The sequence below is a fragment of the Phacochoerus africanus genome, chromosome 11 (assembly GCF_016906955.1).
Source record: "Phacochoerus africanus isolate WHEZ1 chromosome 11, ROS_Pafr_v1, whole genome shotgun sequence".
In the NCBI taxonomy this organism is placed as follows: Eukaryota; Metazoa; Chordata; class Mammalia; order Artiodactyla; family Suidae; genus Phacochoerus; species Phacochoerus africanus.
The window spans coordinates 114,199,174-114,222,583 of record NC_062554.1 but is presented as its reverse complement, the minus strand read 5'-3'; the positions used below and the strand labels follow the sequence as shown (position 1 = coordinate 114,222,583).

General features: G+C 36.3%; 1 protein-coding gene across 3 annotated transcripts in view; it reads right to left on the bottom strand.

Moving 5' to 3' along the window:
• The window catches only part of SUCO (SUN domain containing ossification factor), a 92,241-nt gene that overhangs the window by 67,933 nt on the left and 898 nt on the right, over positions 1-23,410 (bottom strand). For all 3 annotated transcript variants that reach the window (XM_047751863.1, XM_047751865.1, XM_047751864.1), the window contains exons 2-3: positions 3,271-3,379; positions 1,036-1,146 (exon numbers count right to left, since the gene is read on the bottom strand). In XM_047751863.1, coding sequence (XP_047607819.1) covers positions 1,036-1,146; positions 3,271-3,379 — 220 coding nt within the window. The remainder of the gene's footprint in view (positions 1-1,035; positions 1,147-3,270; positions 3,380-23,410) is intronic.

Sequence of the window (23,410 nt, the reverse complement as noted above, 5' to 3'; positions counted from 1 at the left end):
TTCCAAAAGTCTTCCAGGAGTTCCCGTCGTGGTGCAGTGGTTAACGAATCTGACTAGGAACCATGAGGTTGCAGGTTCGATCTCTGCCCTTGCTCAGCGGGTTAATGATCTGGCGTTGCCGTGAGCTGTGGTGCAGGTCGCAGACACGGCTCGGATCCTGCGTTGCTGTGGCTCTGGCATAGGCCAGCAGCTACAGCTCCGATTCGACCCCTAGCCTGGGAACCTCCATATGCCGCGGGAGCGGCCCAAGAAATGGCAAAAAAGACAAAAAAAAAAAAGTCTTCCAGAATCCAATAAAACGAAACTTACTCTATTTCCTTAGATAACCCAATTGAGTCATAAAATAACCCTGGCTATATTTTTTTTAAAGAGAATTCTCCCTCCTTTTAAGCTGAAATTTGTTTTTGTTAATATTTGAGATATTTAGCTTTTTGTTAGTCCTTCTTCCCTCCAGATCAATTATCACTAATTCCTTCAGTCAATCCCAATATTAAACGATTTCCAGATGCTTCAGCATTCTGATCATCTTACATTCTAATCTGCTTTTTAATATTTTTCATAAAATCTAGTGTACAAAGTAGAAAATAATATTTAGAATGTAATATGCCAAAAGGGGGAAAACGTGCTCAATCTATTATTTATTAATTCATATTCCACACTAAGTGATAAAATTTTGGTATCAAAATACTCTGTGCTCCACATACAGATACTTTAAGTCAGAAAAAAATTCTCCAGACACCTTAAAATCTGAAGAGACAAGGTACATTGTAATAAATCAAAATGGAACCTAAGAAGAAAGAAGGATTTATAGCCAAACTTATACTACAAGGAAAACTGTCACATCTATTATTAAGTCTGTAATTCAGAATTTTCTCAAAAGCAGTACTCTTAGCAAGTGACTAGTATTAAGGCCAGTTGCATGGTACTTTAAAAAGAAAAAAGAGCAATACACAAAATGTGACCAAACAGAGGTTTTCTATTTTGTGAAGTGGTTTGAAAAGGCATATCATTAAAAATCAAAGCGACAACTCTTACCTGTAGAGTCACAATGTAGTCGTCTTTTAATTTGTGTTCTTCTGGAGGAATAGGTAAGTTTGAATCCACTTTTCCTGATGATTCGGTATTCTTAGGTCCCTCTCTTTCATCCTATATTGCAACAATGAAAAGGCCAACTGATAAAATTGTTTCACAAAACAGTCCTAAAGCAATATTAAAGACCATCTCTCTATGATCAAAATACTTGATTGTGACTTTTAAAACTTTTGTTTATATGCATATTGTCTACCTTCCAGCATTACCCCCTTATTGCTTTCACTCCAAAGGTACATACACTACATGCGTACACTGGTGGTAGAGTGGTGATCATAGCTGCCTTCCAAATGAACAATACATGAGCACGAGAACCTCATTTGATCTGCTATACAGGAGAAACTGACAGAACATTATAAATCAAATATAATAAATTTTTTTTTTTTTTAAAAGAACCTCATTTGATTTCCTAATCAGCACTTTAGTCTTATCACCCAGCACTGTGTTAGACACACGGTAAGACTTCGGTAAATATTTGATAAATGAATGTACATATAGCTCTTTGTGTCATCTCTCTTTTGACACTCACGTTCAAGAGAGAATTTTGGATAAACATATTTTCTAGCATATAAGTTTCATAAAAGCCAAGTTCACATTCATCTTTATCTGAGCCTGCATATGCTAGGTACCCAAATGTTTGCTGAAAGAATGTTTACCCCTTCCTTAATGCTTTGCTTAAATTCATTCTTACAACATTTAGTCTTTAAATTTCTCACCAAAGAAGAGATTAGCTCTAAGTCTTATAGACTGGATAAAAGCATACAATTAAACACTTTTTTGGAAAGATATTCAGCAAGTTATAAAATTTTTAAATACTTCATCCCAGAAATATATCCTGTATAACTCAAAAATTTAAATAATCCTCTCTAAATATCACGCCAAAAAAAAAACCCAGACACCTAATTATAAGTTTGTGCATTCAGACACACACACAAATGTACACTCAAGTACGACACGTAATTTTAAGTTTGTGCATTCAGACATACACACACACAAAAGTGTACACACAATTATGCATGCACACACAGCTGAGAAACAATGCAGAAGTCTGTCAATAAAGAAATGCTTAATAAGAGTTCCCGTCGTGGCGCAGTGGTTAACGAATCTGACTAGGAACCATGAGGTTGCGGGTTCGATCCCTGCCCTTGCTCAGTGGGTTAACGATCCGGCGTTGCTGTGAGCTGTGGTGTAGGTCACAGATGCGACTCGGATCCCGCATTGCATGGCGTAGGCTGGCAGCTACAGCTCTGATTCGACCCCTAGCCTGGGAACCTCCATATGCCGCGGGAGCGGCCCAAGAAATGGCAAAAAGACGAAAGAAAAAAGAAATGCTTAATAAATTGTGATATACATATATTATAGAATAAAAATGTAGCATTCAGAAGGATATAGCAACATGCAAAGGCTATATCCTTTGCATGCTATTTGGAAAAAGAGGTAAATGTGCACAATATTAATAGAACATTTTAATAAAAATTTAAACATTAATTTGTACGCTATAAAATGACATATCTATCCCCACAGAAAATGTTCTGAATATTTTCACAAGAAACAGTAAACTGTGGTTCCTTTGGGGAGGAGAATGGGATATAAATATCAATATTTTATAGTTAGTATAAATTGCTTCTATAATTTAAAATAAGTACATTGATTTGGGGGTGGAGGTGACACTAAAACTAGCTAAAGTCAATACTCACCTTTTATTATTTAAAATGACAAAATAATAAATTATTTAGAGGCCATCAGGTTTTCTGGACTCTGTTTATTCACTCCACCCAATTATATAAAACAAAGAACACAGTCATGGACTGAAGACTCATTTCTAATAGTTTTTAATTTGTAACACTGGGGTTTCTTTAGAAACCCTTTAACTAGTTAAAGCATTAAAAAGAGAACCCTAGGTTTCGGTTCTCTGAACAGGCACTATTTTTCTCCTTACTGTAGAACTAAGAATGTTATTTCAACATTCCAAATATAAACAACAAGAAAAATATATAAATATCTCAGAGTTATGTTAATTTCAGAATTACATGAGTAATACCTCAGAGTATAGCTAGGAAAATTACAGTACTCCACCAAAAACTATGTCATAATATTTTTGAAATACTTTTATTCCAAATGTTTTGAGGAAGTCTTAGAAAGTTGATACCCAAATTAAAACTTCAACTTTATTTAAGGTACCTTGTTCTGGAACTGTACATCTTCCTTTTCTAGTGCACAATTGTCATCTTGAGAATAATATGATGAAGCTGAAGAACTCTCTTTACAACATACATGCCAACTGGGAAGCCTGTAAAAATATCCACCATCATCACCACCAATTAAAAAAAGAAAAAAACTTGTTAAGAAAACATATCCCATAATCTGGACTACGATTTGAAGTAATAACATGGTTCTTATCCTAGTGCCCTTAAGAACTTAATGATGTAGACAAATAAATGTACATAAGATAAAGATTTTTTCATTTAGCACCTTAGGAAAATATTGTTAAAAACAGTGTTATCAGCACTCCGAGTAAGACATCATGAATCTCACAAAGGTAAAACAGGACAAATTTCACAAAAGGAATATCTGATAATTAGCACAGATGAAACAGAGAAAACTATCAAACAGCTAATCCCCTCAGGAAGCATCAAATGCCAATGATATTCTAAATTCTACCAAATATTTAAGAACAGATAATTCTAAAGCTACCCAAATGATTTCAAAGCATAAAAGCTTCTAAATTATTTTTATATAGGGAACATAACAATCACAAAAAAAGTTAACAGAAACAGCACAAGCAAGTAAATACTGTATGTTAATAACTTAAGAAACCAGACATAAAACCGCTAAAGAAAACAATAAAAAATAAAAGTTTCCAGTTACATACCAAAAATTAAAACATACTACTATTATGATCAAGTAGGTAATTTAGCTCTGATATTCAAAAGTGAATCAATATAATAAAATCCAGTTTGTCATGCAAAAATAGTAAAAAAAAAAAAAAAAAAAGTATATATATCTCATGAATCATCACCAGAAGACGTCTGATAAACTTACACATCCATCAAGATTTTTAAAGTCAGGGAGTTCCCATTGTGGCTCAGCAGTAAGGAACCCGACTAGTATCCATGAGGACAGGGGTTCAATCTTCAATCTCTGGCCTCGCTCAGCGGGTTAAAGGACCCTGCAGTTCCACAAGCTGTGTTGTAGGTCGCAGATGCAACTCAGATGCCACAGCGCTATGGCTGGCCTAGGCCAGGAGCTACAGCTCCGATTCAACCCCTAGCCTGGGAACTTCCATACGCCATGGGTGCAGCCCTAAAAGTCCAAAAATAAAAAGATTTTTAAAGACAGTAGAATAGTAATAAGTAGATATTTAATATGGGAAATATATATGCATAACACATAAGCCTAAAAGCCTTAGTTTTTAAATCATACTTAGCGAAAAAAAAAAAAAAAACTACCCCTATTTCTATCTGAAAGACAAAAAAGTCCACTATCACTAGTATTACATAATATGAAAACAAAAGTAGTATAAAAATGGAAGAGGAGACAGTAAAATTATTGTTAATTGCAGTTTAAATAGATGGAAAACTACTTATTAAAAGAAGTCTAAAGTTATATTCCTAGGTATAAAATTAAGAAACAAATCAACAGACTCTCTATTCAAATCATCACCACTAGCTGTAAGATTTAACAGAAGTTCTCATTTGTAACAGAAACAACCAAATACTAAACACAAACTTAGCAAGAAATGTTTCACACATATACATGTTCTATGTTCTTAGTAGAACTATTTCAAATTGCCAATATTTGACAATTCTTTAACTTGAAAAAAAGGTCAATTGTATTCAAGGAAGATCTGATATGTAAGATGTGAAAAGCACATACTCAAGTGGCAAAAAAGGCAAATTTTTAAAAATCAGACTGACTATAACTTTTATATAAACCCAACAGTCAAAAAGATTTCAATGTGGGAGAACCAGACATCTGAGAAACCACAATAATTACAACAATATTGTAACTGGGAGGAAAAAGGAATCCCCAGGGCGACTAGAAAGAAAATTCGTAGGATGAAGCTGTACATAGAACAAAGGACACCATACTAAATTGGAGGTTATCAAAAGTTCTGGAAGAGTCTTCTTTAAGAGGATGAAATTTAAAGCCACAACTTAAGAGTCTTTGAAAATCTCAAGTACAGATTTACATAGTAAGAAATAATTTGTAATTAAATAGAAAATAAACAAATGTAATAAAACAAGTCAAATATTAGTTCTAAGAAAAAGGAAATGGAGAATGAAGAAGGAAAAGATAATATTTTACTACATGAATCTGTTGTGAATGTAATTTATAGTCATAACAGAAACACTGAATACTGATCTAACTCAAATTATGACACAACTATATTATTACCAGCATAGACTTAAAAGAATTTGATGATTTATAGTAAAATACTTAAACCTGACATGAAAGCAATTAAAGACAGAGATAAACATAAAATTCATCAGCTAAGAGATGAAAGTGGTTTCCTTGAAAAGGAAAAATGGCGAAAGAGGGAGGAGGGAACAGCTTCTTTGCAAAATCAAACACAATTCTTTTAGATCTGACTTTCTGAAATGAACACATCACTTTGATAAAAAGTAAAACTTTAAAAAAAAGAGAAGGGCAAAGTATATACTAATGCGTAATATGGTATGCTACCATGTGGGTACATGTGTACTAAAGGCCCCTGTGTGTGCATCAGTTTTTCTGGAATAATTGAAAAGAAGAAAGAATTAAAAGAAAGAAAAAATAAGTGACTGGGTGACAGAACAACAGACGGCTAGTTTCCACTCTACAATACTCTCTTTTGGATTGTGAACCACAAAAAATATATTGCCTATTCAAAATTTCATGTAGATATATCATTATTTATTAGATATTTCTTTATTGACAGACTTCTGCATTGTTTCTCAGCTATGTGTGTGTGCATTTATGTGTATACATAAACACCTATTTGGGACAGTAAAAAGTTTCATACAATCAAAACCGTGGGTACTGGAATTTTGATGATTATGCCCTCTTATTTTCTTTATTCCTTTCTATACTTTCTAAATTTCTACCATGAGCACATACTAGTTTTATCAAGAATTCTGCATGTGTGTGTATAACATTCATCCTTTAGTGTGAAGATGGCTGAAAGACATTAAATCTCATGATTCTTATTTTTACTATCATATAATCAAATCATATTATCCAAAGTTAGGAGTTTGAGGGGTTAAATTAGCATTTGAATCAGTGGACTGAGTAGACTGCCCTCCCCAATGTGAACAAGCATCATCCAATATTTTGAGGGCCTGAACTGAACAAAAATAAGAAGAATTTGCCCCGGCCTCACTATTTGAGCTGGGGCATCTCATCTTCTGACCTTTGACTAGGCTTTAAATCTTCAGCTCTACTGATTAATAGGCTTTCAGACTTGCCCTGAATTATATTACTGGCTTTCCTCAGTCTCCATCTTTCAGAGAGCATACCATGGGAATTCTCAGCTTCCATAATCATGTGACCCAATGCTTCATGGATAGATGGATAGATAGACAGATATATGTCATTGATTCTATTTCCTGAAGAACCCTAATACACACCTGCCATTAATATGTCATACATCCTTTACCTATCTACTTTATTCTTCCTTTTAATTACAGCTTTATCTAGCATCACTTAAACATCGCTAATATACCAGTCCCTATTTAAAGATGGATGTTGGAGTTTCCATTGTAGCTTAGTGGTTTAAGAACCCAACTAGCGGGAGTTCCCGTCGTGGCGCAGTGGTTAACGAATCCGACTAGGAACCATGAGGGTGCGGGTTCGGTCCCTGCCCTTGCTCAGTGGGTTAACGATCCGGCGTTGCTGTGAGCTGTGGTGTAGGTTGCAGACGCGGCTCGGATCCCGCGTTGCTGTGGCTCTGGCGTAGGCTGGTGGCTACAGCTCTGATTCGACCACTAGCCTGGGAACCTTCATATGCCGCCGAAGCGGCCCAAGAAATAGCAACAACAGCAACAACAAAAAAAAGACCAAAAAAAAAAAAAAAAAGGAACCCAACTAGTATCCATGAGGATGTGGGTTCGATCCTTGGCCTTGCTCAATAGGTTAAAAGATCCAGTGTTGCTATGAGCTGTGATGTAGGTTGCGGACACGGCTTCTATCCTGCATTGCTATGGCTGTGGCATAGGCCATCAGCTGTAGCTCCGTTTTGACCACTAGCTTTAGGGGTCAAACTTCCACATGCTGCAGGTGCAGCCCTAAAAGGAAAAATAAAATAAAATAAAACATAAAGATGAATGTTAGTTAAGGGCAGACCTGTAAAGATAACCTTAATTTTCTATGTAAGAAGGACTCTGAAATAGATAAAAATTATCACCAACTAAAAACTGTAAAGACATTTTAAATCACTAAAGTAAATAAAATGAAACAATACCCGAGCCCACTCCAACCTGACTGAAGAAGAATGAATCTCTACAACGGGGTCCCTACTTTCAACAATCTCCCCCAGGAATTCTCACACAGCACAGCAAGTTAAGAACCAGGTGTTGTCAATGCAGCAGCTTGGGTCATTTCTGTGGTACAAGTTCCATCCCCGGGCCCAGAATTTTCGCAAGCTGCAGGCGCAGCCAAAAACCAAGTTTTCATGCCCCTCATTAAGTACCAGTGGGTCACACTATAACGGCTGAAGGCACTTTTTGCATGACCAAATGGGTCTGATTCTATACTACTTAAGCAACTTTCAAAAACTGTACTATGAAAATCCCAAGCCTGATGAAATGAGTTTCAAAATTTTTAAGAAGTTTAGCACCAGAAATCACCTTAAGAAAAATGACAATCTGGGAGTTCCCATCGTGGCTCAGTGGTTAACCAATGTGACAAGGAACCATGAGGTTGCGGGTTCGATCCCTGGCTTTGTTCATTGGGTTAAGGATCCGGCATTGCCTGAGCTGTGGTATAAGCCACAGACTCGGCTCTGGCGTAGGCCACGGCCACAGCTCTAATTAGACCCCTAGCCTGGGAACCTCCATATGCCATGGGTGTGGCCCTTGAAAAAGACAGGGAAAAAAAAAAAAGAAAGAAAGAAAGAAAGAAAAACGGCAATCTAATATCCTCCCTCAATTCAAAATGAGTACTCTTACTATTCATTAAGTTGATTCTGTCCCAAGTATATCCTCTCTTACACTTAAACTCTTCAAGAATCAATTCCATATTCCTAACTACTTCAACTCCTCCCTACAAAGCCAAAACTTCCAAATGTTAGGTGATAAATTTTGTTAAATGAATGAGGGCTCTGAAGGGAATGTTTTGTAGCACATAGCAGAAAGAAATTCAGTCACTTCTCAATCCTCTTCCCATCACCCCCATCATACCACTATGACTCTCCAAATCACTTACCCAGCCACTACCCCTTCGCACATACGGAAATTCAAATAAACAGAATCTGGAAACTAAGAGGACATTTATTCTTTTTTGCCAATTCTTCCCCACCAATGTGGCTGTAATTCACCATTCACATAGAACAGTATTAGCTTACAGAATAGGTATAATTAAATGTCTTATAAAAAAAAATCACATTTGAGTATCATTTAGGATACCAATAGCTAATAACGTCCTAAAGCCTGGAAACAAAATTATGCAGCAGAATAATCCCTTGATTAAAAAGGAAACAATACAAATTACAAAATATTACAGCCGAAGACTACAGGTCAAAATTGTTGGGATGCAGATAAGACAGCAACAAGAAAACTATGCTTTTGAGTACATTCGTAGACAAACACTGAATACAAAAGAGCTAATCTTTCAATTCAAGAAGATAAAAGACAGTGTAAATCTAAAGAAAAAGCAAGACTATAAAAACAGAAATCACTGAAATAAAAACCAACCCCCTCCCAAATAAAAGACTAAGAGGATTAAGAAGTCCAAAAGTTGGTTCTTCGAAAATATTAAAATGACAAACCTCTGCAAAACTGACAAAAAGAGTGTTGGTGAAGCAAATTAACAAATACATTATAAAAGCATGGCATAGCCACAAACGGATTTTTTTAATTATAAAATATTACAAACTATAAATGTGGTATTAAATATAAATAGCAATATATTTGAAAACAGAAGAAATGGATGTTCTAGAAAAACAGAAAAATTGGTACAAAGTATATACAAGGATTAGAATTAATTGACAGTTAAAGAAATTTGAGTGGTTTAATCAACACCTTACATAGAGAAAAAGGAATTCTCAATCTTTTTTTCCCCCACTCTTTATTTGGAAATAACTTTAAGCTTGCAGAAGAAATGCCAACACACTACAAAGAACATCCACCATAAGTGGATCTTTCATAAGTGATGTTGTATCTTTCTTTACCCATATCAACTTACTGTTAACATTCTGACCCATTTGCTTCATATTTGCCATTTGCTTGTGACAAGCACATAGCCCTCTCTTCTCACTCCATGTAATTTGTCTAAACATCTTTGTATTTCCTCAGAATAAGGATATCCTCTTATACAACCAGGCTACAATTATCAACTTCAGTAAATGTTACACTGACACAATACTTTGTCTCTAGTAGTGTCCTTATGGCATCCTGTTCCCCCACCCACACCCTAAATACAGAATCGATGCTAAGATTATGTGTTGCAAGACATGTTTCCTTGAAAACTCCATCTTGTCCTTCTTTACTTTATCCTATCTTCTTGACTTACTTTATCCCATCTTCCTGCTTTGAAAAACAGTCACAGTGCTGGTAAATGACTTAAGCTTAAGAACAAAGACCTAAAGGCATAAGTGACTTAACTGTTATGTGCCTAGAGGTCAGAGTAAGAGCTTAACTCTTTACCACCTAAGTGGCTTTAAACAAACCCTGTATCATCCACCCATAGCCACTCCTCACTTGATCTCATCTAAAGAGCACAATAAAAGCAGTGTGGTTTCTTGAGGCACGGCGCACTTGGTCCCTGAGACCTTGAGTTCCCTGGCTCCCACCTTTACTTAAGATAAATGTCTCTGTGTCTTGTTTTATGTTAACTACTTTTCCTTAAGTTCCACAGCACCCGTTCTTCAGCTCCATCCTGCTGAGCTGGCCCCGGCAATTATGTCCTGCAGTTATGTGTCTTCAGCCTTCTTTAACCTGGACTAGTTCTTGGCCTTTATCTTACATGGCACTGACATTTTTGAAGGACATAATCATTTTTAAATAATATGGTCTTTTTGGGGTCTGTCTAATGTTTCATTATGACCAGATTCAGGTTATGTATTTCTGGACAGAATCTTTCATAAGTGATATTGTATCTTTCTCAGAGTATTATATCCATCTGTTATGGTACTTGGAAATTCCACTTTTAGTTACTTCTTAAGAGAAATGAAAACTGTGTGCACAAAAATGTCCCCAGTAGCTTTTATTCTTAACAGCCAAAACTGGAAGCAGCCCAGATGTTCAACAGCAGGAGAATAAACAAACTGCAGTATATTCATACAATGCACTATTTCTCACAATAAAAAAGGAACAAATAACTGATGAATGAAACAAGATGGGTATCTCTTAGAAACATTGCACTGAGTGAAAAAAGTCAGACACAATAATAAATACTGCATATTCCATTTGGATAAATTTCTAGAATTAGCAAAACTAATCCCTGGTGATAGAAGTCAAATCACTGGTTGCTTCAGGGAATTCCATAGAAAGGGACATGAGAGGACATCTGGAGTGATGGAAATGTTTTATATCTTGATGGGATGTGAATTACATAGAAGTATGCATTTCTCAAAACAGATCGAACTACATGGTTAATAACATGTGCATTTTTCACTGTATGTAAATTATTTCAATTTAAAAATATAAAAAGCAAAAAAGTCAATATTTTCCTGCACATAACAAAATAGAAAATAAACTATTAGAAATAAGAAAAACCATGAAATAATTTAGAAATTAACCTATAAAGTTACACAACCATACACAGAGAAAAAAACTTTAATGATGACTGCAAAATGAAGAGACAAATGAAAGTCTAGTATGGTCATGGATGGAATGCTGCTGACAGCAATGTAAAGATAGCAAGTCTAAATAATTCAACACTCAAATATAATTCCTATCAAACTACCTGAAGGATCCTAATATTCTAAATATGATATGGAAAAACTGGTCAAGAATAATTAACAGAAAAGCAAAGGCAAGTGGTTCACCTTGCCAGATAATTACGACTTATTACAAACCCATTCTAATTAGTCTATAGTACTGGGATAGCAAAAGACAAGCAACTGGAACAGAATACTCCCAAATGCATCTGTTGGCATAACGTCTCTCTTTAGAAGCAGCCAACAAACAAAGAGCTCAATAAATACCCACTGAATGAATAAATGACATTAGGCTTTCCTGATGCATCTGCCACATCATTAATTACTTAGAATTCATTTTTATGATGACTCTAGAAACTAAAACAAGTTTTTTTTAAAAGCATTAAGTGGAAAAATGCAGGAAAAAGAATGAGATTAGCAGCATTATACCATTTATGTAAATTTTAAAACATACATAAACAAAACATTATTTTGGAAGAAAACACACATCTAAGTAAATATATGAAGGTCAATTGGAAAAAACACATCAAATATACTCGAGAGTAAATACCTAACATGGGGGAGGATAGGAACGAAAATGAAGATAAAAGAGTAATGAGGTAAAATGGAGGGGTAAGGGGGACACATACAGAATGTGGCATAAACTCAATAATCAATCTGATCCTAAGCATCTGATGTCCCTAGAAGAAAACTTGGTCACTTTTTTTTCACATTTGTCAAGCCCTTTAGATTAAAATATTAATCTAACTTTTACAAATAAACTAAAGCTCAGAAGTTAACTGGCCCAAAGTGACTCTACTTGTGCCTGCAAACCTATCTCTCCAAAGCCTACGATCTTTCTGTATTGCTGCATTTCTTATTTGATATTCTCTGCTCAACAGACAAATGAAAAGGTGAGAAAATAACACTAATCTATTCCCTCAAGAATTGAGGACATTATAGTCATGACTAGTAAGAGCATAACATAAAAATATAAGAACTACCACAAAGGAGGGGCAATGTTTCCCTCTTGATTTAGACAGCAGCCACAAGAAATAAATGTGGAGCTTTGCAGAATAGTGGCTAGGGTATACAGACTTCAGGGTCAGAAGACCCAAGTGTTAATCCACGGTCCCCCCTTTATTAGCTGCATTCTCTTGGACAAATTGCAAAACCTGTGTGCCTCAGTATCAACACTGTAAGATGGGAAAATGAAATAATCCACATGCAATGATTAACCTAGCACAGAATATGCACTCTAATGTTAGCAGGTTATCAACTACTGTCCTTCTTCCTGCATTTATCAAATTGCAGAGTAAACATTATATGTCCCTAGGTATCTTGGTTCCAGGACCCTCTATGGAAACCAAAATCCATGGCTGCTATCATCATCCCTCCACATCCCTGGATTCAACCAACCTCAGATGGAAATGGGCTGAATGGGTTGAAGCATACAGGTACTGGATCTCTTCTGGCTACCAAACAAATGTTTGCAAACGCACACCTACCACTCTCCAAATATCTTCTATTTCCACTCCCGAAAGCTTATCAATCAACTCTCTCTTGAAAACAAGGTTCTTTTCTCAATTTCCAAGCTTTTCAGGCTATCTAAGACTTTTACATTGCTGACCAAATGACTTCCTTAAACCTCTTTTCACTTTACACTAGTTTCCTCCTTCCCCCTTCAGAGCTTCACTTTGCTTTGCCACCTTTCTTTGTTCTAAATATCTGCAGAAATCCATATTTAGTCAAACATTCTGCTTCAAAAATGACCCCCTTTATGAGGACAACTCCAGCCCAAATCTCATTTGCACTGCACTTAAGTGCCTATATAAGGTCTCCACTAGGATATTCTACTCACCAACTAATACCTCCTCCTCATTTAAAACCCTTTGCAACTCTTCCAGGTTTTTTTAAACCTCCAATTCCTCTAGATGCCCAAGTTAAAAAAAAAAAAGAAAAAAGAAAAAACTCCTCTCTCAAAATTTTATTTCACAGATTCATAATTTTAGACCCTAGAATTTATTCTCTCAAGCACAGCAGGCTCCAAGAAAGCACATACTTTGTTTTATCTACCAAAATCCTACACAAAATGCAGCACACGGAAGCTTCAGTAAATGTCTCTTGACCTTGACATGGATAACAACAAAAGGCAGTGTTGAAAACCAAGAGCTGGTCAGAGCCGAACTAAAAATCCAATGCTTTTGAATCATAGTCTAATGCCATTTCTATTGTACTGCATTGTCAACTCGCCAGCACATCACCAAACCAAATCATTTACTTCCTCAAAAATCTCTGCTCAATGTCCCCTCTTCATTTCTATTGCCGAATTAAGTCCTTGTTATGACAAACCTCAACTATTTCAGCTACTTTTCATTTAGTACTCATCTCTCCAGGCTTCCTCTTCTGAGATATATCTAGCACAATGATGTCAAAATAACGTTCTCCAAACACTACTTCTCTTGCGGGATCTTTGCTGCCTAACTCCTTGGTTTAGCTTGCAAAACCACCACAACCTCTAGAATACATTGAGCCCTCGGCATCCAGGAGTGCACATACAGAGAGCCAAGTGTACTACACTTTACATAACAGACTTGAGCATCCAAGGGCTGGGGGTGTCCTGGAGCCAATCCCCCACAGATATCAAGTGCCACCATTAGCTTTTGTTTTCTATTCAGGCTTGTCTGTTTACTATCACTTCCACCTGTATCAAATACACTGTTTCTTTTACTCATAACTCTTTCTCCTTGAATTAAGTACTATATTCCCACTGCAGGCAGTCAAGCAGACACTCCCACATATGCAAATTCATGAAGAACCTGTATTCCACAGAAGTAAATTTTATGAAGGACATGTCCTTTCCCTTAAACCCAAGTCTTCCTTGACAACTCCAATCCAGTTACTCCCTTCTTTAAGTACCTACTAAACAATTTGGCTTTTTGTATTGCTCACTAATGTTCAAATCAGCTATCTCAGAATGTTGAAAGTGCAAACAAAACAAAACAAAAATAAAAACAAACACTCAGAAGTCATTTAATTTAGTAATAATGACTAGAATGCAAAAAAGAATATCCCAAATTTGCTCCCCTAGTCTCCATGGTAAATCCCCTAGGCAAGTATTTTTTTAAGTTCTGTGAATAATTCTAATGTTCATTCTCTATTGAGCCAATCCAATCAGCCCCATTTTTTTAGATAAGAAAAGTAACATACAAAAGACAGAGAAACTTGCCTCCAGCCTACCAGCCTACAGGCAGCATAGGGTGGTGGTTTAGAGCACAGGCTCAGACCTGGCCTATTTAAATTCTATCTCATTGCTTACTGAGACTTGAGGCAAGTTCATTAACTTCTTTGTGTCTTTCTTCATCTCTTCAAAATGGGGTGTCTATCTCAAGAGTTTAATAAGTATAAAATGAGTGAGTGCATATAAAGCACTTAGAATAGACATAAGTACCCAATAAACATTCACTATTAATACTGAAAGGAAAGGATTACAATCGAGCTCTTAGTTTTACGTCCTTTCCACTACACTACCACCTATCAGAATTTGGCAACAAGCTTGTGTACTCCTGAGGGCAGAGCTCAGTTCCACTTCTTCAGCAACCTCCATCACACCAAAGACACTTTTGGCAACCAATGACATCTTAAACAAATGTATGGATTCCCATTTCTGACCTCTGATACTTTAGCCCAGAATCCTACTTCTAGCAAAGTACTGGTAGAAGTACCCAGAATGAATGAGTAGTAAGAAATTATGTAATAGTGTTTATTATCAACAGAGCACTCTTTAAGCCCTTAACACTTTCTCCTATGATCATTTTCAAGTACTTCATAACAAGAAATACAAAATAAGTTTAGTACTTATAAACCATGTTAATGCTACAAAACATTTTCTAACAAAGCTAGGTGTTACTTTTACGTAAAAAAAAAAAAAATTTAACTAGTGACTCATTACAAAAACAAAGTCCTAAAATAAAATCAAACTTTCTTTCAAAAAACTCTGCATTTATGAAACAAGTGTATCCCAAGGTATTGATATTCTTATACGGCAAATACTCAAAAGCAATTTCCATTCCCCAGAGGCAGGTATGATTTAATTTCTTGAAACTATTTTAAAATACAGCCTTGAAAACCAAACAGGTAACATACACCTGGCACTAAAGTATAATCTGCAACATGACTACATTGTTTCCAATAAAGAATATTTTGTTTCTTTCTGGTTACCTATAAAGTAATAAACAAAAGTATTTTAAACATATAAATGTTTCTATCTAAAGAAGGCCTGAGAGAATAATAAAACATTTAAATTTTTAATAAATTTCTCTCTGTCCTTTCATTATAAAGCACTAGAATATTAGCTATACACATTGACTTATTTCTCTACTCAGATTGTTGAGAAAAGTGAAAGAATAAGAGTTCATGAACAAGAGTTCCCATCCTGGCTCAGTAGTTAAGGAATCACACTAGGAACAATGAGGTTGCAGGTTCGATCCCTGGCCTTGCTCTGTGGGTTGAGGATCCAGTGTTGCCGTGGGCTTTGGTGTAGGTCACAGACACGGCTCAGATCCCACGTTGCTGTGGCTCTGGTGTAGGCCAGTGGCTACAACTCCAATGGACCCCTAGCCTGGGAATCTCCATGTGCAGTGCATGCGGGCATAGAAAAGACACACACAAAAAAGAGTTCATGAACAGCTGAAAAGTGAAATAACCAATGCCCAATGGTAAACTAGGTTGCTGGCATTTTTTTGTTATTTTCATGTCTGCCAACCCTACTACTTGCATCCATTCCAATATATCCTCAAATGTTTAATAATCTAAAGAGGTTATTATGAAACACATCCAGCTCTTTAAAAAATAATTCCAAAGGATATTACAAATAAATTATTCACAATCTTTTAATGGACACAAGTGTTTGAGTTTTACCCGAAGACACTGTGCACCTTCTTTCACAGCCTTTTTCCTATTTAGGCAATCTGGCTTCAACTAACTTGTCTGAAGGGATCTGACACTGCCTGTTAACAACCCAAGACCTCTTGTAAGTACCAGACACTTTCTTTGGAATGTATATCCCAGAGCAAAAATAAACTTTTCTTCCCAAAGTTTTTCACATAAAGTTCCACAAGAATATTTTATTTTTTCTACTAAGATATATTGATATATAACATTTTATCAGTTTCAGGTGTACAACATGATTCAATAAATATAGCATGTTTATTGCAATATGATCACCACAAAAGTTTAGCTAACATCCATCATCACTAGTATAAACATTTTTCTCGTGATGAGAATTTTTAGGTTATACTCTCAGCAACTTTCAAATATACAACACAGTATTATTAAGTTATCAAATGATTTGGAGAAGAGGGCTTATTTTTTTGTTTTACTTATTCTAAGTATTTATTATTTACCTCAGAAAAGAAACAGATTTAGAGTCTTTTATAAGTTACGAAACTAAAACACAGAGGGGGAAAAAAATTTCCAGAGGAAAGATACAGTTAGAATTTTCAAGGGTGTTTCTAATCATTATCTTAAAAAGGAAAAAATGAATAGAAACAAAAAACACTGCTTATAAAAATATAAGCAAAAATCTTTCTAGTTTATTTTTCTACTTACATGCATATTAACGAATGAGCAAGAAATGAGCAAAAGTGTCAGAAAAAGCAAAATACAGGGTACAGAAATAAAACTATAAACCAAAATATGAACCTCTTAAGTCCTGAAAACAAGACGACATACTCAGAAAAAAATTATTCTGATGCCAAAAAAGCCAACAAATTTTAGACCACTTTGATTTAGATATCTATCAACTCTCTTCTAGTGAGCTGATAGGAGTTGACAGCTCTAAAGTGGACACACTTTAGGGCTCCCTGACTCCAAAGTCTGTCCATTCCAACCCACTCTATCCCCATAATGATCTAACTAAAAGATCCATCTGACCTCACTTTCTGGTTCTTCTATTTAAATCTAACTCCCTGGCTCATCCTTTCAGTCAAGTTAAAATCAGAGTTCATCTGCACAATAATCAAGTCCCTTCAAAAATCTGGCTCTAGGGTCCCTTTCCTTCTCTCCCAACAAACAGGAATCTTCCCTCTGCCTGAAACAAATTTCTCCCATCTTTAACTGTCCATTCTGAAAACCGTTTTATCAATGAGAACTGAGCTGTATAAAAATAATTTGTCTGAGGACACACAGCTAGTGATAGACCACATCTAGGATATAATTCTTCCCTCGGTGTTCCTAAAGACCTTTGAAACTATTTTTTTTTAATATATTTATTTATTTAGCCTTTTATTATTTTTTTTCTACTGTACAGCATGGTGACCCAGTTACACATACATGTATGCATTCTTTTTTCTCCCATTACATGTTCCATCATAAATGACTAGACAGAGTTCCCAGTGCCACACAGCAGGATCTCATTGCTAATCCATTCCAAAGGCAATAGTTTGTATCTATTAACCCCAAGCTCCCCAACCACCCCACTCCCTCCCCCTCCCCCCTTGGCAACCACAAGTCTATTCTGCACATCCATGATTTTCTTTTCTGTGGAAAGGTTCCTTTGTGCCGTATATTAGATTCCAGATATGTGATATCATATGGTATTTGTCTTTCTCTTTTTTTTTTTTCTTTTGTCTCCTTGCCATTTCTTGGGCCGCTCCTGCGGCACATGGAGGTTCCCAGGCTAGGGGTCGAATCGGAGCTGTAGCTGCCAGCCTACGCCAGAGCCACAGCAACACAGGATCCGAGCAGCATCTGTGACCTACACCACAGCTCACGGCAATGCCAGATCCTTAACCCACTGAGCAAGGGCAGGGATCGAACCTACAACCTCATGGTTCCTAGTCGGACTCGGACTCGTCTACCACTGCGCCACAACGGGAACTCCCCTCGTCTTTCTCTAGTATGAGAGTCTCTAGTTCCATCCATGTTGCTGCAAATGGCATTATTTTGTTGCTTTGTTTGTTTGTTTTTTGTCTTTTTGCCGTTTCTTGGGCCGCTCCTGCGGCATACGGAGGTTCCCAGGCTAGGGGTCGAATCAGAGCCATAGCCACCAGCCTATGCCAGAGCCACAGCAACGCGGGATCCGAGCCTGCGTCTGCAACCTACACCACAGCTCACGGCAACGCCAGATCCATAACCCACTGAGCAAGGGCAGGGATGGAACCCGCAACCTCATGGTTCCTAGTTGGATTCATTAACCACTGTGCCACAACGGGAACTCCTATTTTGTTCTTTTTTATGCCCGAGTAGTATTCCACTGTGTATATATACCTCATCTTCCTAATCCAAACATCTGCCAGTGGACATTTGGGTTGATTCCATGTCTTGGCTCTAGGGCCACACTTGCGGCATATGGAGGTTCCCAGGCTAAGGGTCCAACTGGAACTGGATCTGCCAGCCTACGCCAGAGCCACGGCAACTGCGGATCCGAGCTGCAACCTATAGCACAGCTCACAGCAACATCAGATCCTTAACCCACTGGGCAAGGCCAGGGATTGAACCCGCAACCTCATGGTTCCTAGTCAGATTCATTAACCACTGAAGCACGATGGGAACTCTGAAACTATTTTTGAAAACTATTTGTCAAATGAATGAGAGCTGTTTAAATGCCAGACTCTTCTCATTAGCTCTAAATATGTGCTTCTTCAAGATGATCCTTTCAGGCACAGTAAGAAAAAAAAAATAGATTTAGTCTTAAAAAATAAATTAAACCACTCTGGTGAGGAATGTTGATAATGGGGACGGCTACACACTGGTGGGGGCAGAAAATATGTGTAATCTCTGTACCTTCTGCTTAATTTTGCTGTGAACTTAAAACCGCTCAAAAATAAAACTGATTTGTAATTAATTTGGCTTTACCAAGGTTAATATAAAGGTTCACACTTGATCTGAAAGTCAGCTAGTCATAACAGCAGGGACTATATAGTCAGAAACCTGAGAAAAGAATGGAAGTTCCACAAACAGTAGGGTTTACTTACAGCACGTTGTAATGCACTGTGGTTTATGCATGACCAATTAAGTAGATTTAAGCACTATATTATTTAGTTTTATCTAAACTGACTCTCAAAACATGGATAAGTAGCTTTGAAAAAAATCCCTGCAAAGACTGCAAAGATAATAATAATGCAAGCACAAGCCAACAAGAAAATGGCAGGGCTAAAACTCTTTAAGTGCAAGCTATTATTCACCTGCATCATGATGCAAAATAATCTAGTGAGTCAATCACACACCTCTCACCAAAAATTGTTACTTTTTTAACAAGAACAAAGGATACTGTTAACAGAAAGTATTAGATTGTTTACTTTCTTTTCATCTTTCTTAATCATCTGATTTTATTATATTTATATTGATTACTAATATTATTCTAACAATATATCATTAGAATACTAATACGCTAATGCCATGTTGGCATATGTATAAATCTTATAAACAATTAAGTACGTTACTAAAAGAGCATACACAGTATTTTTCTGATGGGGAGGTGGTACACAAAAAATCTTAAATATCCATCGTTTAAGGCACTGACCAAATCTTTTTTTTCCCCCTCTTTAGCATGATGATCCATTCTTCAAGTTTGCTAGGACCAAGGAGGGTATATTAGGCTGCATAACAGAGGTCCCCCAGAGATGTCCAAGTCCTAATCCCTGAATATGTTACTTTACATGGTAAAAAGGTCTTTGCAGATATGATTAAATCAAGGATTTTGAGAAGGGGAGATAATCCTGGATTGTGTGGCTAGGCCCAATGTAATCACAAGAGTCCATGTAAAAGGAGGCAGGAGGATCAGTCATTAGTAGATGAGAGAACTGTAGCAAGAGGCTGGAACTGGAACCAGCTGAGGAAGGAGCCACAGAATGCAGGCAAGAAGCTGAAAATGTCAAGCAGATGCTTCCCCTTAGAGTCTCAAGAAGGAAGCAAGCCTGCTGACACTTTGACTTTAGCCCAGCTAAACTTATTTTGGACTTCTGACTCCCAGAACTGTAAGATAATAAATGTGTGTTAAGTCACTAAATTTTTGGTAACTTGTTACAGCATCAACAGGAAACTAACATAGGGGATTCCTGGGAAGTAGGACTTTCACTTCTAAAACAAGGGTAAGTTGGTCACCCTAGTTTTAGGTTTTCAATACCCATAACAACATCTTGTACATAATGAACGTGAGAAAAACTTTTGTTGAATGATTTTACGATGAAATATATAATGTACCCTTCCTTTTTATAAAGATCTATATCATATGTATCATATACATATATATATATATTTTAGCGCATATTTATCATGTTATCTTCCTAACAACCTTGTGAGAATGAATTATGTTTTCCCACTTTTAGGATATAAGAATTAAAGTTCAAAGAAATTACAAAACATGTCCAAGAATGTAGATCTAATAAGTAATGACATCATATCTACAATACAGACTTTCTGACCTATAGTCAAAGAATTACAGCACTCAGGATCCTACAAATCAGGCTGCCTAGGTTCAAATCCAAGCTCCAAAACCTAAGAGCTGCGCAACCTTATCTCTACTTCCTCAACTATAAAATGCCAAGTTAAATTAACAATAACATTCATAGGGTTGTTGTGAAGACTAAAGGTGCTAAAATGTGCAAAGTACATACCACAGGCTTGACAAAGAGATAGTTGACAATAAATAATTGCTATCATAATTATTCTTGTTGTAGCTACTGTACATTAATGCCTAAAATACTGTCCTATTTGATAAAGTATCACACAAAATATGCAAAAGGAAAAAACAGCAACCAGGATATATAAGAAGAAGGATTGGATGGCTCTTTTGTGAAAGCAATGTAAGGTTAGGACTCCAGGCTGGAAAAACAAAAGGAGAGGGGAGACACAGCCAAGATTTATAAATACATGACAGTATAAATAAGATGATTACAAAATTCAGTAATATTGGTAGGATGAGAAGGATGGAAATTTAGAAACTACAGTATGATAGTATAAGCATATAGCACTTGTAAATCTACAAAAATGGTACAACTTTTTTAAAAAAAAGAAATGGATCACAAAATTTTGGAACAATTTATAAGACAAGACAAAAATGACTCTTTCGCAAAACTTGTCTTACCCTACAATGGCTTTAGGTTTTAAGGGAGAAGGGAGATGCTGAGAAATGACCTAAAAGACCAGATTACAGCAAGAGTTAGACCTCCGGTTGAGTCAGTGACATAATTTTTCTAATTTTCCATGGAAGAAGTCTCAAAAGACAGAACATATCACCACACACCATTCCTTTTATCATCACCCTTCCAAAAAATCCTCAAGCTTTAATATCCTATTTTAATTCCTTTCCATGGCTTCAGTAAAGAATACTTAAAATGTCTTTAAGTTTGGCGGTGCAAACAAACCTCAAAACAGACTAACCCAAATATTTCTTAAGCAAAAGTTTCTTAAACTTTTTACTATTTACTTAAACCCTTAAGATGGATTTTTCACTGTGGAAATCAAGAAACTTTACAGAACTTTAGGACTACTACTTTCAATATGAGGCTAGGGTTTTTTTCCCCCTTAAAGGTCACAACCTCACTATTTCTAATAAAGTTGAGAAACCATATTGAGGTTAGCTCAAGCAAAAGACAGCCAGAAATTAAACAAAGTAACAGAACACATGGTTAATTTAAATCCACAAGTGATTTTAAAAACCATACTGTAATGTTTGATTTCATCACCACCATCCAATTAAGTTTTTAAAAATCATGTTTAAAGGTAGAAGTTCCCATCATGGCTCATTGGTTAATGAACCCAACTAGTATCCATGAGGACTCAAGTTCGACACCTGGCCTTACTCAGTGGATTAAGGATCCAGCATTGCCATGAGGTGTGGTATCGGTGACAGATGCAGCTCGGATCCCATGTTGCTGTGGCTGCGGCTAGCAGCTACAGTTGCCATTCAACCCCTAGCCTGGGAACCTCCAAATGCCACAGGCGCAGCCCTAAATAGACAAAAGAAAAAAATAAATAAAGTAAAAAGAACAATCATGTTTAAGGGTGGATATATTAAGTCCTGGAGATCACAATGTAGAGAATAAACACAACAATACTGTACGATAATTATCAACTTGCTAGGAGATTAGATCTTAATTATTCCCATCACAAACAGAAATTAAGATTTTTGTGACTCAATAGAGGTGCTAACTATTGCTACAATGGAAATCATATCACAATATATAAATGTATCAACATGTTGTACACCGAAATTTACACAATGTTATTTTTTTTTCAATTAAAAAAAATCAGAGATCCTGGTGTTTTTAAAACTTGAATGGAAAGTGTAACCTCTTTGCCATATCAACCATTCAGAAAGTGATGAAGAATAACATGGTCTAAAAATGGGCCAGACGAAGGAGAAAGTATAAAGAAAAAAAAGATACATAATCTACAAAGAATTTAACAGCCCCCAGAGAAAAGTGGATATGAATACAATGTTTTCCATACCTCAGGTACAAATTTAAATTTAAAATGAAGTAAGTGGACTCATCTACATGCACGTTTCAACATAGTAAGTATAAGGTGAGGTAACATTGGGAATGAAGGCAAGAGGCCAAATTTCTTGTTCTCTAAAATGTCTATCAATCTTCCAATCGAAATTCTTCAGCCAGGCAAGTGTTTTCTTTTCCTCTTATTTATATATTATTTTATGTTAGCAACAACTTCACTGTCTTTGGAAACCATCAGTCATATACATAAATGAAAAAACTGTTCGTTTTGCAGAAGTAAACTAAGCAAGAAGCTTAGTTTATCTTGATTTTAATATAACAGCAAATCACTTTTAACTGAAGAATCATCTTTTTGGTCACAAATGTCACACATCTTTGAAGAAATTCCCTTGGAGGACAAAATGGATTTTCCAAGTACAGTGGTAGTGATCCTTTGACTGACAAGCTCTTTCTGTCCCTTCAAATCTCTGTGCCAGAGATTAACAGAAACTCCGTAAACTTTATAGACAAAGCACTCTTCCCGCCTTCAAAGGGCAGGACTATCCTTACATTACTAAGGCATAATATCCAAGCCACACCACCAGAAACCACTATGCACACTACACCTAAGACACTCCACTAAACTAACAACTTCCTATTATCTACTCCTTGAAGACTTGCTTCATAACGCCCCCAAAAGTATCCAAGTGTGCCCGAGGCCAAAGACCAGGCGAGAAAGGACCAGAAGAACTAGTTCTCATATACTACCTACCTTCATGACAAGTCACGTTTTTAAAATCACAATTCGGGAACCCATCACATCTGACTT